The following is a 19,977-nucleotide window of genomic DNA, read 5'->3' as shown; positions in this document are numbered from 1 at the left end:
GAAGACTTGGAAAAGCTGCCTGTAGGCTATGTACTCAAAAAAAAACATTCCTATTTTTATGTAGAATGATACAAAAAAACTGCCCTTCTGTCATATATTCATTTGTCCATAATGTTCATACTTGCAGACATATTGCTGTCCGTCATTTTTCTGTCTGTCTCTACTTCTCCAGCTGTAGTTCCTCCTAATGACCAGCAGAGAAGGGTGTATTTCTTCTTTTTACTTTTTACCGAGTTGTTGTTGTTGTTGTTGTCCAACTTGTGTTACTGGGAAATGCAGCGGTCTTCCAGGTTTATCATGAACCGCTCCAGTTTGCCTATGATCAGTTGGTTGTAGTTAACGAGGACTGTGCTCAGACTCTGCGTGTTTCGAGGAACACAAGACAGTGCTGGACTCCCCACTGGCCCCTGCTGGTCCAAACAGAACACACCAAAAATGAAAATAGTTTTAAAAATGAAACAGAAACAGACAGGAATAAAAGTAAAAGGAGGCTGGACATTAGTCCAAAAAGGATGGTGACATAACCATCCATGTTGATACTGTTGGATTGCACAAAACTTTCTTCAACTCAACAACTCAAAATCAGAAATCATACTGTTCAGACCCCCAAACCTCATCAGTCTTATTGAGAGTGGCCTTGGTCCCCTGTCTGCCATGTGAAGGCCACTGCAAGAAATGTGAGAGTAGTATTTGACTCAGATCTAGCCTTTCAACCACACATCAAACAAGTTGTCCAGTCATGTTTCCTTCAAATAAGAACCATGTCCAGAATCAAACCCATGCTTTCACTCTGACCTGGAAAAAAAAGTCATTCATGCTTTTATCTTCTCCAGACTTGACTACTAACTCCCTCCTCTCTGGCATCAACCAAAAGTCACTCTCTCTCTGTCTATTGGATCCCTGTTTGATTTAGAATAGATTTTAAGATTTTACTGATCATCTGGGTCGCGTTCCAAGCTATATAGCGAAGATGTTACCCCATATCAGCTAGTTCGCAGCTTTAGATCCTCAGGTGGGGCCCTTCTGGCCGTTCCAAAGTCAAGGCTTAAATGGCTTTTACCATCAGGGCCCCTCGACTTTGGAACAACCTGCCTGGGAAAGATAAGGCTCGCAGAATCAGCAAACTCTTTTAAATCACTTTTAAAACCCATTGGTATAGACTTGCTTTCATGTGATGTTGTCTCTTTTTTTATTGCTCTTTATTTTTATTTATTCTATTTTACTTATTGCTTTTATTGTTTTTACCCTTTTTTTTAAAATCTTTTACATTTATTTTTTTATTTTGTCTTCTTTTTTATTTTCCCCAAATTTTGTCTTGCTATCATTTGGCCCCACTGTTAAGCTCTCTGTTGTTATATTGCCCTCTGGATATCCTGCTTTTGCCTTGCTTTGTCTGTCAAAGCACTTTGTTAACTCTGTTTTTAAAGGTGCTGTATACATAAAGTTATCATTATTATAACACCCAACACAGATTATAAAAATGCCACTATTTACTGATAGGAACACTTAAAAAATGATTACTGATTATTGACTATTAATCCACAATTTAACTTTTTGAATTTTATGACATTATGTAAACACAGATCACAGGACATCCATCTTTCACTCTGTCTCACTGGGAAAGTATGCACTGCTATCTTCTTCTTGTCCTGAGGAAGGAAGGCTTGGGGTCACACAACATAACATCATCACTCCCAGGGCACAGACACTCCGGAAAGCCACACATTTATGAGAAACCAGGATATTTCCACACCAAAGGAAACTGATAATGCTTCTGAATCAGATTCAAAACCAGTGAGAGAGAAGCCCATCAACACGTTTTCACTCACTTTGTGTGAATGTTCATCAACACAGTGATACATTTTACTTGGCTGTTTGTGTGTGAATGGCGATAGCTTTGATTTGGTGTTTTACAGGTCAAAAGGCATCCAGACGATAAACTCAAAAGTTAAATTTTCTTAGAAGTCACATCTGTTTCAAAAGCATTTCATTGTCTATATTGATGTGCACTTGGGAGCTTCTCAACTGTGAAATATAGATATTTAAATTGTTATATGGATCCAAGACGTCCATAAACTACCATTTATAGAAACATGTACACTTTTTTTGACCAACAAATTACCAAAATCAGTGCTTGTGTGCTTGTTTGCATGCAGTTTGTCACTGTGATCGCTTCTTACACTCAGCTGAAGGTGTGTGAGAATGAGCAGGTAGTTGTTGATGTTGTTCTCCAGTCTCTGCAGTAGCGAAGCAGCACATTCTGGATGGCTTGGGGATTTCACAACCTTCACACCTTCAATAAGAAGACTCAAGGATGCAACTATGTCTCCTCTCTTCTCCTGGTCCTGCAGTAACACACACACACACACACACGCACACACACACACACACACACACACACACACACACACACACACACACACACACACACACACACACACACAGACACACACAGACACACACACACACACACAGAGGATATTATTAAGACAAGGTAAACCACTAGGAAGCAATTAAGAAAACCACTGTGGTAGATGATTTTGGACTCATACATGTGCCAACATACTGATTTGTTTTCCCAAGATGCTACATGAAGCTCGATACAGGGTAGCTGAACCGGTGTGGATAGGGTTGTCGAGCCATTACAGTTACTCTGCAAGGGAGGAGACAGTTGACACAAGCCAGACAAATAGTTGGAATACAGAGAGACACACTGATGGGAGACTACAGGTAACAGCAGACAGGAAGGAGGATTAGATACATTACCCCAAAAGGAGGCAGAGAGACAGAAATGTTGGGAAAATGTATCTGTAACAGTCCTCACCAGTACACTCCCCATCTCTGCCACAATATTCATAGCCCTCCTGGCACCTTTATTACACACAAATTCTATGGGTTTGGTCTCAGCATCCCACACCTCAGAGGCTAGCATACAGAGCAGCAGGAGTCCTGGACAAACACATAAACACACGCTGAAGCTGAGGCACCACAAGCCAGCATGTTCAGCTTATAGCAAGGGCATTGAAATCCTCACAAGTCAAACTTTTTAGGCTCACTACTCACTGCTTAAAGCCATGCCCTGCTCGGCCGCTCCTGATGAATCCACATTTGTTCCATTAAGAAGTGTGTGCCAGGTGGAAAATGCCCCGTGTCCACTGTAGAGGAGCTGTGTGTCCTTTTTGTCTTCTCACCACTTGATTTCCCACCTTCTCATTCAGTAGTGGGAAGTGCGAATGTTATCTAGCCTGAGAGCAGGATGCGCTCCAACTTCCCTGCTGCGCAGCATAACAAAATGTTATAGACTGAAAATGGCATTTCATTGATAGCAGGACTATTTTGCTTCTCGTTTGGCCAGAGTTGGCTTTCAGGGCGTTGAGAGTCAGCATGCTTGCTGACTAAAAGGTTAATGATTTATTATTGTGAAAGACTCCATTTACACAGCTGACATCAAATATGGTCACTACCACTGGAGGCTATTTACCTTTTGTCAAGGTTTGTTCCAACCAATAGAGGTAGCAGCTTGGGTTCATATAATCCACAAAATTGGTGTCAGAGGGAGCTACACAGCCCACATACAGAATGTGGGTGTGTTTGGTGTGACTTAGCTGTGTCTGTACTTGGGAAAGGTTGTTAATGTACCAGCAAGCCAGACTGTTTTCACATTTAGGTTCACAAAAGTGTATAAAGATCCAAATTGTGCCAGGATTTTGTATTTTATTGTTTTTTTGTATTAACTCTTACATTTTGACTATGCTGCTTCATGTATTCTTACATGCATGTGGTGCAGGGAGGACAAGGTGAAATCACTGCCGACGTGATTACCCCTCTGAGGATCGTTTAATAGCCTTACTGGCTGTATTTATTACCCAGAAGGAGAAGTGAACAAGCGGTTTTCACCCTGATACATACAATCATCCATTGGGTTGTGATGCCTGGGGGTGCAGCTGGAAGACGTGGTGACGCTCCAATTCAATGGGGGGGGTGTGAGGATGTATAATAGCTGTCAAATACACGGATAAGAGAAAACATGGGTCAATGCACCATCCATCCTCATTTCAGACACTTGGTCAACCCCATCACCTCAGCCCGGACATTAACTGAGCCCCGAGCCTCTTCTGATTAAGACACATGTGGTCTAATATTAAGTGTGCGTGTTGTCACATATGCTACAAGGAGAAGGAGAGAGAGAGAAAGAGAGAGAGAGAGAGAGAAAGAGAGAGGGGGGGGGGGGAGATGCAGAGAGAGATAGCATGAACACTAAACACATGCTTTATTTTTCTCCCCCCAAGCCTCCTGCTATCTCTGCAGACATTCTCTACCGCCGTTAATTGAGACGAATGTGCGCCGCGGCTCCGCAGATAATGACCGGAGCGCATGGATTTCTGCACACGAGGAGAAAATTGCGGGCCATGGCACTGACTGTACCCGCATTGCATCACGGAAACGACACCCGGTACCCCGTTGTCTCCCTCCCACTTCAGCTGGAGCCGATGAGGAGACTGTAGCACCCTATCATATGTTTTTCTTTGCCTCACAATCCCATGCAGCCGCGCTCTCAGACGGCTGGCTGTTGTCGTTCCCGGTCTCCAAAGACAGCAGCAGCTGCCTGCTCCGCTGTGCGCTGCTCTGGAGGCGCAAAACCGGTAATTACGCGCCGTGTTGACGACCTGTGGCGCGCTGCTGTATGGATTGCGCATCAGGAACGGGCCAGTTTCTGGGATCTACTGAGATTTCAGACGGGAGTCATCAGCTGCCCGATCACATCATCGATTAAGTGTGTGCGCTACAACCTGTAGCTGCGTGCCCCTTCATTTCAGTCATTGTTCCGCCGAGGCACAATGGAAGGACACAGCTGACGGTTTTGAATCTGTAGCCCGAGGAGGAGAGAAGAAAAAAGAGGAGGAAAGCAGACTCAGGGGAAACCGTAAGTATGCTGCGTCCTGACAAGATAGATCACAGTCTCTTTTCTCTTCCCAAAGTCTCTAATCCATGTATGTCTCCTGAACTTTGTCCATATCTGGCTCAAGGGCAAATGGTAATTGAAGGTCTGATTGGGTTATAGTGTCATTTGCTGGTGTCATTTTGTGATTTTGTGATTTAAATATTTTCTGTCAGCTGAAGCCAACAGGGAGTGACTAATAATTGAGAAACTTGCCATACAAAACAAAAAGAGGCACAGGTGGTTGTACATCATAATATGCGTACACCAAGGACTCAAGGTCCTTAATACTGTAGATGTATGGCAGTAAAAAAGCATACATGTGTGTGAGAAAAATTCATTCGCAGACATTCATGACTAGGATGTCAGATTAAATTATTTGTTACTGTTACTCTCCTGTCCATGATAAAAAATGATAATAATGAATGGTAAGAAATTGTTGATTACTCCTCTGACCTCTCTAAATTCAAGACGTAGCGTTCCTTACGACACATACAATTAATTTAGAATTAAACCAAACTAAACCAAACATTCACTTAATTTTACCATTTCATAATAGGGTCTGGAAAATAGATGTGACTATTTTCTTATGCTTTCCAATCATGTGCACGTTAAGCTCTCTTAATACAGGAAAACCATTGATCTTTGTCTTTACTGTCACACAGGACTCAGGACATTTTTTGTGTGTTTTTCCTCTTGTATTTTGGTACCAATCCTCCATGCAGAGGTGGGTGGTTTATATTTCTAAAGAATCCTGTGGAGATGGAGAGATATGGGTCAGTGTGCTGCTCCTTGGGGCTGCAGAGCACCCAGATCCTCTGCTGCCGGGGCCACAGTACTCCTGCATGTGGCTGCCAGCTCCCTGATAAAAATAAAGTCGGTGACACTCTTTACCCTCAGTTATGAGGTAGGGAGATGATGTAAGGACAAGTTGTAGATGCAAGGTGCATTATGAACCTGAAGTGCATGAATAATGACATTTATGAATGATTTTTTTGTGAAAGTGTGCTTTTGGGTGAAATCCCTCCCATCACTTGACATTCTCAGAAGCCCTAGTTCATTCTGGTGTCTGTGGTCCAGGGCTTTGAACTGGTTGCCTTGCCAACAGCCAATCAGCTGCAGTCTTGTGCGGGACCATTTTTATCTGACAGTTAGTCAGAGGCAGTGACTCCCAGGGGAGTTAAGTCTTTTAACCTGTAAAGGATCAGAGCGTTTGATATTCAATGCTCGCAGGCCTGTGACCAGTTAAATTGTTTAATGTAATGCCATCAATTTAAAGCTTAATTTCATGAGTGAACTTGGTGGTGCAATCTAAAACAATGGGGTGGTAAGGCAAGCATATTTGTTGGGGCCTGAGAAAGTTCTGAACTCCTGAAAATGTAAACGATATGAATTTCCCATCAAACGAAGGGCATATTGGCAAACATGAAGGACATTTGGCTCCTGACAAAGCAACAGCAAATCCTTGGAACAGTGGTTATCTTTCGGGTGCGAGTCTCACTTGGCTCCACATCTTTCAGTGCAGTAGATATCCCTGCCAGTAAGTAGCACCTCCGAAAAGCCTTTTGTGAAAGCCTGGAGAGATGAGCTTACAGTATTGTTATACATGTGTCATCTGAGGAAAGAAAGTGATCTGAGAGTGTAACAAACCTTCATGTGTGAGCTTAGAGTGTTTGATACAATCTCTACTGAGAGGTGCTTCTGCAAACGCACACATACACTCTAACACACAAGGCAGTTTTATGGCATATAAGCCTCAACAGTGACTGCTGCTGGTGCCCATGAGCACGGTACTTCACTGTGAAATGCTCCTTATGGGGCTGTTTGGCAGCAGAAGATTGTGGCTCTTCTGAGTAAAATATACTCAAATATGAGGCAGTGTATAAATTCCAACATAAAGTGTCTTAGTAAGGCTTTGGACCACTATGAGAACAGATTCAATGCTCATTGATTCTACAGATCGCTGAACTTAGAGGGGTGAACACTATTTGCCCACTTGATATTGCCTCATTTGCTTTGATGATGATGGTGATCTGTCCAAAACATCCAATAGGTGTTCAGTTGGGTTGAGATCTGGTGTCTGTGAAGTCAGTCAGTCACATAATGTTCATACTCATTCATTGACCTTTTGTGCCCTGTGGATGGGGCTGTTGCTGGAAAGTCACTTTAATTTGTCAGCCATCTGTACACTGCTTGTGAAAGTCTTTACATTCTCTTCACTTTGGTATTGTTGTTCTTTATGTTTTCCATCTTTCTAATATCACCTGAAAGCACTGAAAACGTAATGCTTCCATTTTTCAAAAATAACAACAGCCTGTCTAAGAGAGTAACTGTTATTCCAGTTCAGATTGTATCAATGTGAGAACTTTCAAAGGGGCATTCCACCGATTTTAACACATGAAGTTTAGTTAATTCGTCATTCACCTGTGAATGTCATCAGGGTTACCTTGAGTTGGGTTCTAAGAATTTAGATGTTTTAAAAGATAGCTTGTAGGAAGGTGTATTTAAATACATTGAGTTGCATTATGGGAAATCTAAGATCCCGTTTTTGGAGCTTGACCCAAAAAGTATGTGGCCCTTGAAGAACACCTAACAAGTAAAATAAAATAAATAATTGAATGAGATTTAGAAAGATTATCTAAAATCAAATCCTGAAATTATAAACTGATTGTACAAAATACTGGAGCCACTTCAATTGAAACTACTTATAGGCTACACGACAATGAGGTACAGACGAAGTAAAAGGCCATGGCTACTATAAAGTCTCTGGGGTCAGCCCTATGTTCCCACATTTCTAAGATTTTTCTTAAAATTAGGCCCTATGTTCCCACATTTCTAGGACATTTTCAAAATTAGGTCTTGTGTTCCTACATTTCCCTTCAATTTAAGCCCTATCCTCCCACAAAAATTTTTTACGGATAGGATTAGGGGTTAAGGGGATAATATCTGATACAAATTTATGAATTCAGAGAATTTAGAAATGTGGGAACATAGGGCTGTGGGAACATAGGCACGCTCCAAAGTCACTAATGGGTGCTCAGCCACCATTCTGTATTCACTTAAAGGGATAGTCTATTATAGGACTGTAAATATGTCGTTATGACATTGACAGAGCCATATATCTGCCTAACACAAGCCTGACCCTTGTGAATTACTCATCACACGTTTGATCAATCCAGTGATGACTCAAATCGGGAGCAAAGGACGGATCAGAAACACCACGCAAGAAAAGAAAAAAAACAAAACATCCAAACTGTCTTTTATTACAACTGTAGCCTATCTGCTCCTGCCTCCGCACAAAAGCACAAAACATAATCAAATCGAGTAACTCCAGAGAGAGAGAGACAGTAGAACAGAGAGTGGAGGAGGGGGGCGGTATTTTGCAGTCAAACCGCACCAGCGCTGCTGCGAGGCTAGCCGGCTATAGCCTACTCTCATCTCTCGCGCACACACACACACACACACACACACACACACACACACACACACACACACACACACACACACACACACACACATCGCAGCGGCGGCGTTTTGCATCATGCAGGAGTGCTCACGATAAGAACCCTGTTAAACGCTGCCCATGTGATGGCAGGCATCCGCGCCGGGTCCTCCTCCGTAGATTAATTAGCGGATTTGCGACTTCTGAGAGTCTCGGATTGAGTGTCTTAATGAGGATATTGCGGCAATGGTGAAGGACAAGGCCGAAAACCGGACGCTTCAGTATCAGCAAACTTTGGTGAGTTTCGGTTGAGGTCATAGATGATGTTTTCGGGCATAGGGGGGGTGTCATGGATGCCGGATTTGGCCGAAGGATGGAGAGCTGCCGGTTGCTCAACTGTGTGGGAATTGTGTGTGCAGCTTTTTTATGGAATATTCCTATATAAAAAATCTGAATCTTTATGCGTTGATTTGATTGCCTTTTGCTCTGCTTTCCCTCTAGTTGCTGCTATGCTGCTCTCCATACATTTACCTTGATCCACAGGTGTTGCATCACTCTCTGCCTGGCCTGCCTTCATAATTAATTCTTATTCATTTGGATTTTACCAAACCATGTCAGATTAATTTATTTAGCTTGAAGAAATGCATGCATGTATGACTATCTCTGATTACTTTATGTGTGGCCTATTAGGTCATTATTAAGATGTTAATATCCTTGAAGTATAAGATAAGAGCCTCACGTTGCTTACTGAGCTCTAATGTATTTTGTTCACGTCCTGTGTCTTCCTTATCTCCTCTATTTCTCCTGCAGATCTTGTCCCTCCTCGTGCCCCCTTATGTATTCCTATGTCATCTTCCCCTTAGCCCTTCCTGTTTGCTAGAGCGGCCCCTTTTTACTTATGAACCAAAAGTGGAGTGTTTCTGAATATAAATTGCCTCATGCACCAGTTTCCCATGTCATTGCAGGACTGACAGTGGTACCCTGGAGCAATCCACGCAGGGATATCTATATTCAGATAAAGGCACAGACAGATAGGCTGGCAGTCAGTGGATTACAGTCTCCTTCCACCCTGATTTGTGAGTCTGTAGCAGCAGTTATCGCTCATCTTCCTTTCCTCTCTTCTTTTTGTGTCTATGTATTTTCACATGTGCACAAACTGTCGGTCAGTCCGTGTTCGTGCAATTGTGATGGGCCAGGGGTACAGAGGTGTTATTTCTGCTCTTTGTTGTTGTGAAGATCAATGCCGTGCTCTGTGTCTCAGTGCAAAGATCAATAGTAATATAAAATGGCAGTCAGAGTCTGAGGATTGAACACCCCCTTTTTGACCATAGCACTTAGATCATCCACTCCCTGCATACCAGTCCATTACCCCTAATGCATGTGTGTTTCTGCACATGCAAGCGATAGCGCAGTTTGTGTCCCGATACTTTCCCAAAAGTACACAGTGGCAACACTATCATCAAATACCTTACCTCTGGTAAAACAAAGCATCTTTGTTTTCCTCTTAGAAAACTGAATGACACACAGAGATATATATTAACCATACATTTAAATCAGATAAGTGAAGGCTCACAGAGTTTTTTGTCTGCATAGCTGCAGTCTAAAATTGGATTTTAGTGTTGACAAAAGGATCCTCTGTGTTTTATTGTTTGCCATCAGCAAGATTCAGAAGTTTTTCAGTCATGTGGTTGCTTGAATTTTCTGGCAGCACAGAACCACTGATGCTGTATTACGGGATGGAGCAGATGATTTGAAGCAGATAGAGAAAAATATAGATCTGTCTGATAACTTCTCCCCGAGGAAGCAGCACAGAAATGTCATCTCCTCATTCATAGCTCCTGTACTAAAAATTGCCATTCCCTCCATTGTATATACATTTCTAGCAATACTCTTTTTATAGAATCAGCAGGCTATAGCTATAGATTGGCTATAGTGTTTACCAAGACAATGGAACAAAATATCCCTTTAATTTATGGCTACTGTTTTAGAATCAATGAGCATTGCTGTGTCAATCCATTAAAATAAAATGTGGTGGGTGTCATAAACTTATCATATAAATGAGCTGAACAGCTGAATAATTGATATAATTACATTGCAAATGGCCATGATTGCATTTCCCATTGTGCAAACTCATCCCTAAAGAAAACAATCATTTTATATGTAAATGATAGCCATTCATATATCATACACAGCAGCACTGATGCTGTATTTTCAGCCACTGCACCAAACAGATTTCGTGGAAATTTCTTAGAAAGCATCCCCACTAACCTCTCTGAACTCATTATCCAAAGTAAATAGTAAAACAGAGAATAAACAGGCTATTTATAACCATTAAGATATTCATGAATACAGCAGTGTGTAGAAACTCTTTATCTTAAGCAGCAAGATGTTATTTTCTAGGTCCTGTGCAGAGATGCAGGAGAGATCCTTTGAGCAGCAACTGGCAGTTGGAAAGCAACCAGGGTCTGGTGCATGGGTCAATGGCTTCTACAACTGCTGTCAGGTGCAGTGCATGCTGGGATAGTGGGCAGTGGCTGTCTGTCTCCTTGGTGTCGCGTGGGATGGTGGGATGGAGCAGATAAAGTGGAGAAGATGCAGGTCAGGGACTGAAAAGAAAAGAGGCCGCTGGTGTTGTGGTGACTTGGTGTTGCAGCCTTCCATCTGAATTCTTTTCAAAAGCTTTTTTTTTTCAGAGGTGTAGGAGGTCTGGATGTGACATGTATTTTCTCTTTTTAAAAGCGTGGGCAACTTTACTCTTGCATTTAGTGTGTGTGTGTGTGTAGGCGGGTATGCACTGTGTACCTGCCTACACATTCGTGCTTAAATGAGTGTGGTGAGTCTCTGTCGAAGCAGATGTTAGAGACGGCATGTTCATGTCCTTCCAGCAGCGGGAGGCTTTGGCTGCTGCAGGGATCAAAGTGAGTCCACCTGAAGAGAAAAAAGCCTCCACCCCACACCTTCCCTCACCCCGCTCCCCGCCACAGGGCACTGCAGCAACGCGGAAACCGTACACAGCACACAAGCTGCCGGCCTTTCTGAATGTATGCGTGTGTGTGTTGTTTCTGAGCAACCTGCTGAACTGACTATCAAGACATGCCACTAAGAAGATCCAGTTCTCACCCTTCTCCTTCCATATGTCTGTGGTTGATTCATATTTAAAGCAATGCTACTGCAACAAAGATTTATGTAAAAAATATGCATAAAATGGCGCAGGAGAAGAGAACACCGTCTCTTCTGTCTCACTGAGACAAACTGTTGGCAGCCGATTTGTCTAAATTCATTGATTATGATTTCTCCAGCTACAAAAAAATCTGTATGAATACAATTACACACACAGTATTAAGACTGCACATACTTATATATTTGTATACTGTTAGTTTGCACTGTGCAGCATGCGGACAGAAGGACAGATTGTCTTTCTGAACAGCAGTGAGCAAGCGCTCTGTCCACAAAACACTAGACTGTGAGATCTGTTGCCTCTCTCTTCTCTTTTGTATTGTTTGGTGTAAAGTATCACAGACCAGTTTGGTTGGTAAATATGCCGTTTGCAATTGACTTCCATCGCTTTAAAGGATTTTTGCGTTTTATAATGTGTTTCCGTACATCTTATCGCCATTTGGTGCAGCTTTGATGAGAAGTTTTATGAGAAAAACTCATATTTTTAATAGAATTTGACTGTCATACACATCTCTGTTGTATCTTAGCATCTCTCTTTCTCTCCCTCTGTCACTGTTACACATGGACATAAAAGCGCTGTCTCTTCAGGGGGGTCTAGTTCCTCATCGTCAGCATTCTGTCCCTTTCTCCAACGCAGAAGCTGGCTTCAGTCCATTTTAGCTCCTGTCACTTGGAATAGTGCTGTTACCTGCACACCACTGAACGGGCCACTGCAGAGACTGCAGACAGAAAAAATCCATCTCAATTCATTTCACAGTTAAAACAGACCTAGCTCATTGTACTGTACAGGGTGTACTCAAGAACTAATTCCCCAAATATATACTTGTACACTCTTTTATAAAAAAAACCCTCAGAGGATGTAGGGCAAAATCATTTGTAATAAACATTAAGCCTAGTTGATAACCCCAAATGACTATTATATAATAGTGTGTACTATTGTGAAATATGGAATTAAGTATTGAGATCCTTTACTTGAGTAAAAGAATGCAAGTATTATCAACCAACTATTTCTTATGCAGAAGGCCCTTTTTAATAACATTATATATTATATTATTCTCCTATTATTAGTATTATAGATGCATTAATATGTAAGCAGCCTTTTCATCGATGTGGAAATAACTGCTTAATATGCTGTAATATGCTGTCGGGTAGTATGTTTTGTATGTACATTTTTACTAATGAGTGGCTATATCTGTCAGCTAGGGCTACACCTAGTATTTTCAATATTAATGAATCTGTATTATTTATTCTTGATTAATTGATTAAAAAAAAGATAACATTTAATCTACAATATGTCACTAATGAAAAATGCTCATCACAACTTCCTTCAAATTTCTTGTTTTGTCCAACCATTAGTCTGAAACCCAAATATATTTATATTGTCATATAAGACAAAAAAAGCAGAACGTTTTGGTATTTGAAAAGTTCAAACATTAATCAATTATCAAAATAGTCGGCAATGCATTTTCTGTTGATCAACTAATCGATTAATCTTCTACTTGGTTAAGCTCGTCTGTCAAATAAATGTAATAGAGTAAAAAGTTTATGACTTCTTCTAAAATGAGGAGAGAGAGCAAGGTCGCCCATTAATCACAGAGTTGGTGGTTTGATGTTGACATGACCTAGAGCAAGACACAATTCCTCCTGATGAAAGGTTCTGCCATCGCGGTGGGAGAAGTGCTCTGAATAAAAGCACTACATATTCAAATGTAGTGGAGTGTAGAAGCATAAAATGTAAATACTGACTTTATAGTAGTTAGAATTACAGTTCGTAAACTTACATACTTCAAACCAGTGTTGGGCAAGTTACTTCCAAAATGTAATACATACTACTGTCTCTGAATTGTAAGAAAATGGAAATAGGCTACCTTATAATTGTACAGTATAGTTAGTTTCCACCGCTGTTAAGATGTAATGCTGTAGCAAGCCTAAACGTTAATTCCCGACATGTTTATATCTGACAAATCTACAAAACCACAGACAGACTTTCAGTGTGTTTATATCCCTGTTCTAACACCTTACGCTCATTTTAAACCTGGTGCAAACGTAATCTCTGTGGATGAGTGTCATGATGTTTGCAAAAACAACCAGCTTCCCTCCTCAAGTCTTTTTTTGACAAGATGTCACTCTCTCAGCTTGATCCCTGACATCAACCTCCTCCCAAACCTCTCCTATCATTTGTGCTGCTTTCTACTAATATGATCAGAGTGTGTGTTGGTGTATTTTCACTTGTCACGCAGGGTCTGCTCGACAGCATCAAGGTGTGTGTGTGTGTGTGTGTGTGTGTGAGAGAGAGAGAGAGAGAGAGAGAGAGCTCTGACTTATAGGTAACTATTCTGAAAGCAGCCTCCGCTACTTTTATTAATGCAAATGTAGACAGTGGGATGAGTCAAATTTGTCACTTTCTCCTCTAATTCAATTTTCAATCTTGTCCCTGGAAGCTCAGATTAGTCTGAGTGCTTTAGTCCTCCTGTTATTCCCCTGGTCTCTCATCAATACACACTCACCACACGTTTAAGTAATCACACCGCCACAACAGTAGGCTGTGTACTATAGGAGTTTAAGGGGGGGGGGGAACATCCATCTTTCCTCCGCAATGATGGGTCCCTTCACTCTCACACGCTACAAAAAAGAAGAGATTGAAATCGCTTTATGAATATTTATTAGTGAAAAGCAGCAAGGATGAGAGTTTTAGATTTTCAAGCCTTCATCATTGTAATGTGTGTCAAATATTTGTCCTTGCTGTTTCCTCACAATGAATAAATTATCCTGCAGTGCCTTTGGAATAGCTAAATAACAAAGAACTTTTTTTTTTTTTATCTCATCTGTTGTGCTAGGGTTGCACGTGGTCTGACTGTGAAAGGCGGCAAAGTGAGCGATGTAGCAGTAAAGTGGGGGGTCTGACGCAGTAGAAAGTTGGTGGACATGTGGTGCTCTTTCCGTTTTACTGGATAGTTTTCTTCTTTTCTTTTTTTTCGGTAGGTGATCTTGTGCGGTAAGTAGCGCTGTAGAGTGACATGTAATTGCTGCAGGATAGCTGGTAGTAATAATGGTGCGGCCCTTGTTAGTACATAGAAGTGGTGTGTGATATAGCCTGTCCAATACTGGATGTTTGAGGATGTTTTGAACACATAACATGAACAAATAATCTTGTATTTTTTATTTTTATTTTTTTTTATTCTGAGCAAAATCCATACTGAGCAGGACAGTTGAAAAATCAAGTGCTTTCTAATGGACAAAGTATGTAATGGTGACACCTTTTTTAAATTACCTTAAAGCTAGTTCAGCATTTCTGCACTGCAATTTAATATTGCTTATCAACCAACATACCGATATGTACGTGATATTGCTGTATCAGCATGACATAGTAAATTTTCTGGAAACTTGTTTGAGGACCTATTTATAGATAAAATAGCTAGAAGAGAATGTCCGTTTTTGGATAATCCAATCAATTCATTTTTTGACAAATGAAGGTGTTTTATCACACTGATGCAACAATGGTGTGAATCCAATGTTTTCACAGTATCTTCATATTGCACCCCTGTAAATTACTATCGGTTGTAGTATGGGAGACACATGGTATTGAAGTGTCCAACAGGATAAAATGACAAAGTGGTGATATTTTGTCTCCAAATGGTCAAAGGTCAACTTTACTGTGACATCATTATGTTCTGCAAAAACACCTTTCTGGCCATTATTCAACGCCATAACTCAGGAACAGAAGGTGAGATTGTGTGACCATATTTCACTTTTGATCGCATACTCAACTGGTGACACTAATTTTGGGTGCCCACCTTGAAACTGTGATGATTGTATAGATCTTCTGTGCTGCCGGGTAAAAGATGTGTGTGAAGCATCCACGTTTTAAAATGTGTAGCTTCTTCGCAGCAACATCCACATTTGAGGCATTTTCTACTGTCATGCAGGGACGTCGTTAGGCCTATTTTAGGGGTGCTGAAGCTACCCCAAAATGTTCCTAAGCCCCCCCAAATAATAATAAGAAAAAGAATATATATTTTTTTACAGTGCACTCTGTATCACTCACTACTTTTAATCAATCTTCCTTCACCATTCATCTGTTTGTGTCGTCGTGCACAGCAGTCTGTCTGTTTTATTTATATTTCACAAACTGTCAGCTGGTGGAAAAGGTAGAGACAGAGGCTCAACGAGCCCGCGTGCACGTAACGGTATGTGGACAAGCGAGGTAGAGAGTGACTGAAGAGAGAAGAGCGCCTGGCGGCATTAAAACAAAGCAGTAAATCCGAGAAATAAAACGTTTTTGCCGATTTATCACTCGAAATGCAACTGTAGCAAGCATCTCACTATCGCTAACGTTATCCAAATTCATATTTAGAAACAACAAATAATATATCCAGCTCCAAAAATGCCGGAAAGTCAAAAGTTAGACAGAAGTACAAAGAGTCGATGGCTATGAAGATGATACACCGTTCTGTCCCGTCTCATTGGTGTCTTTCTTTGGTCTGAACTTGCTACTGCACACACAGTGAGTGATACAGAGTGAAATTGTAAGTTGTTGTTAATGACTTTTACTTGCTTAACTTTAGCTACGTTTACTTGAGGTAAAGATAAAGGGATATTTTAGCTGGCTATGGTAAACAATAGTCTAGCTAGAGTGAATGAGTGAAATATAAGAAATAACTAATCTAGTTAGCTATCCGAAGTTCTCTATTCTTTGCCATTAATATAGTATGCTATCGCTATAGTATTAAAAACAATATCAGTCGCCACAGAATGTTGTCACTGAAAACTAAATGTCATAGTGTCACTGTTAATGCTATTGTACCGTTATATCCTTCAATTTATTGAGCAGATGGATACTGGAAGATATTTTGGGAGAGAGGGAGAAAGAGAGGGAGCGAGAGACAGAGAGAGAGAGAGAGAGAGAGAAGCAGGAGTTTGGCAGGGCAGCTGATTCTGAGGAAAGTGGCTTGATTGAGGTCAGTAAGTGGTCTGCTACAGGGCTAAGAAAGTGTGGGGTGTTTTGTTTTCTTCTAACAACTATAGGCACTAAGGCAAAGCCTTAACTAAATTATTTTATGATATTATATATGCTATATTCTGACCAACTTTCTGCATTCATTTGCTGTAATACATTCAACAATTATGTAGATGTTGTAGGCTAGGCTATACATGAGCATACATATATACATATCAGTCCCTCCAGGAATTTGTGATGTCGCGATCGCAACAATTCACGCGAATTCAACCAATCACCGTGGTTTTTATTTTTAAAGAAGTATGCAAAAAAAATCAGTTGCAGTTTTCACTGTCTCTCGGAACTTCATTGCAACAAAAATACCAAAGACATCGCAACTTTTATCCTCTACCATGCAGTAACAGTAATTAGTGTAATTAAATAGTCTTATTTTGACCTCCAAATTATCTAATAGAGAGAGGAATTAGGTGGTATTACTTTATCACACATTTACATGAGCAGATGGATAGCATTTAAGTCATAGCCTACAGAATAACTCAGCAGGAGCACAGTCCGGCCTAAGTACGTTCCCCCCATGCAGCTTTGATGTATCTAAAAGCTAACATTAGAATAACGTAAGTAAGATTTTGCAAGGGAAAGTGTTGCAAAGCCTGGGGGCTAAGCCCCCCCTGTCTTTCAATCCTAGTGATGTCCCTGCTGTCATGAATACAACTTTGTGTTCTATCCTGTTCCTCTTGTCGTCCACCACAAGCTCATTGGTTTTGTTGATGTTGAATGTCCCTGAATCTGTCCTCTGAACGCCTCTGTAAAAAGTCTCTATAAGAGATGACAGCATGTTTCTCACTGGAAATTATTCACTGGAATACATGTCAATATAGTGATAACTTCCATTTTGCCAAGAAATACACATAATACATTTTATTCCGTCAAAGTCTTCACTTCATATATTATATGAGTCTGGACAGACATGGATGTAAATTGCAACTTGACTGGTTGGTGGACGCATACAACAGTAAGGCGGTAATTCTAGTTTTGTGAGATGTTTGAAGGCGATTGTTGGTACTACTGACTAAATACAATACAATATTACAATATTTATTCATATTTTTGTTTTATCTCAGTAGAGATGGTCATCGCCTTGTAGTCCCAGGATATCTGGACTGAACAAAAGCTGCAACTCTGAGTGGTAAAGCTGTTCTAAAAGACTCAGGCTGCCGTTTCTCACCAGATGCAAAGTCAATATTTTCTTTCCACTAAATGTTTGGGTCTGAATAGGTAATTTTACTTAATCTCATTTGTTAACTTGGCAACTACGGGAATTGTTGTTCAAATAAGGAGGAGAATTATGACAGGAGCCATGTTTGATTGACACATTCAGCCTTGGTAACTACTGCTCTTCAACTCACTTAAGCTTCCTCTCCTTTTTGTCCAAATTTGGATGTTCTGGATTTTCACGTTTGGATGGAGTGTACAATTGAAATAGTTAGATGAATGTGAGTTGGATTGTCTTTCATCTTTTTACACCAATTTATGTGTGGTAAACATAATTTCATCCCATGTGAAACTATTTTGCACCAAACTGGAACTCTACTTTCTGTAGGCATTACAGCCTATGACAACCCAGTCAGTAGCAACCTGTGGGAGGCAGGAGTTGTAGAGGGTTGTGATGTGGGAGGTAAACTGACTAATGTAGATACAGAAGTTGGTCACATGGGAGGTGAACTAGTTACAGATAACAGCTCATTTAACCCACAGGGTCCCACCTGCTGCTCTCCCAGGAGGCCGTGCTCCAGATGGCCAGTGATTGCTTTCACACAGGCCACATAAAGCACCACTAACAGGCCCCGTTTAAACTCCCAGTGGGTGTTTGTCTGGTGCTGGTGGTGCGGTATGTGTGTCTACAATATACTGTATGTGTGGGCGCATGAAAATGTTTTTGCCAACACACAACATTCAGTAATAAAGTTGAAATTAGTGTAGCTGTGAATAGATTTTAATTCCCCAGTGTAGTGATGATTAAAATATAGACCAGTTACCAACCAGGAAAACCAAGTGTCTGTCATTTTTCCTCCATGCACGACTTCATTGGTTAAGATCTTTAGAAGACAGATATGGTTCATTTAATTTAGGAAATACGAACACAGCCATATTGATTGTCTTTTGATGACGAATCATTTTGGGGGTTTCAGATTCTGTGTGGATACTTTTTTCTCATCTTAACTGCTTTCCAGCCAAGGCATAAAGCCAAACACAATCTTAATATGTAATTACTAGCAATTATATTGTTGCATATTTGAACGCCTTGTGGAGTTTTAGAAATTATGTTGACCACTGTGGTGTGAAGGTTGTGTTGTCTTTGCATTAAAAGCCCCACAAAGCTGGAATACTAAGTTGCACTACTTAATTTTCTTTTTTCATTGCAGCTTTAAAACCCAAAATAATCCACGTCAATGAATAGCACTGAAGAAAAGCAAACCTTGTCAATATGAGAATTTGCCAATTATTTTATACCACTATCATTTGTATGTAAGAATAAAAGTAGATCTGGATTCTCTTATTTACGACGAAGGGTGATAATTTGGTCAAATATGACCATGTTGAAGAGCCCATTTTTGCCTGAATAGTCTCGGTTTAACACTGACTTATTTGCTTAATTCTCCTAATATTTGCCATTCAACTCACATGCAAACTGCTCTGCAGTCAGTTTGCTTTATTTGACAGCATTTTTAACCAGTGTCAAAACATTTTTACATTTCACTCCACTGACGTGTATGCATGTTCACAACGGCTGTTTGTCAGCTGGCACCTATTGGCTGATTCCTCTGGGATTTTTTGGTTTATAGGTGAGGCAGTGCTGCTGTCTGAATATGATGTATAGCTACATTTTGCTTAAATGCTTCCCAGCAGGTTGGAGGTCTAAGTGGATAGAGATAAGCATCCCTGACAGAATGGTCCTCTCTGCTCGTCAGACTGAACCTATACGGCTGCTCTGCTTTCCCTCTGCACCGCCTGTGCATGTGAGCAGTAAGAGGGAGTCTGGAGGAGTCGTGATGCCCATCTCAATGAGAGGAGGGGGTGGATGGGTTGGAGTGGGACAAAAAGGGAGGTGGTGTGCAGAGCAGGGAAGGGAAGATATCGCAATTTGTAGCATACAGAGAAACCTAGAGGGACTGTTATCAAATAGTGTGTGCGTGTGTGTGTGTGTGTGTGTGTGTGGGGTACTGTAAAGCTGGTTTCTAGTTAAGCACATTTAATTTCACAGCTTTGTACATGTCTTCGTACTATATTGTTACATTTTCAGTTTTGTATTAGCAAGTATTTAGTTGTAATGCAACCTTGTGATTTCTCAGCACAAATAAGGAAGAGGGGTTGCATTAAATGCTCAACTTCACTGCCTCTGCACAAAATCTAACTGCAAAAAAAATATATATATATACACACACACACAGGTGCTGGTCATAT

At 40.8% G+C, this 19,977-nt stretch overlaps 1 protein-coding gene across 1 annotated transcript; it reads right to left on the bottom strand.

Annotated features, from left to right (window-relative positions):
• Window positions 1-163: 163 nt before the first annotated feature.
• thpo (thrombopoietin) lies at window positions 164-8,958 on the bottom strand. The gene is given in 7 exon segments (XM_078264313.1): window positions 164-407; window positions 2,181-2,345; window positions 2,567-2,653; window positions 2,825-2,949; window positions 3,064-3,127; window positions 3,130-3,206; window positions 8,913-8,958. Coding segments are annotated over 7 exon segments (708 nt in total). The 3' UTR covers window positions 164-263.
• Between the last annotated feature and the right edge of the window lie 11,019 nt (window positions 8,959-19,977).

This window comes from Sander vitreus, chromosome 12 (genome assembly GCF_031162955.1).
Source record: "Sander vitreus isolate 19-12246 chromosome 12, sanVit1, whole genome shotgun sequence".
Taxonomy (NCBI): domain Eukaryota; kingdom Metazoa; phylum Chordata; class Actinopteri; order Perciformes; family Percidae; genus Sander; species Sander vitreus.
This window is presented reverse-complemented; position numbering and strand designations above follow the sequence as displayed.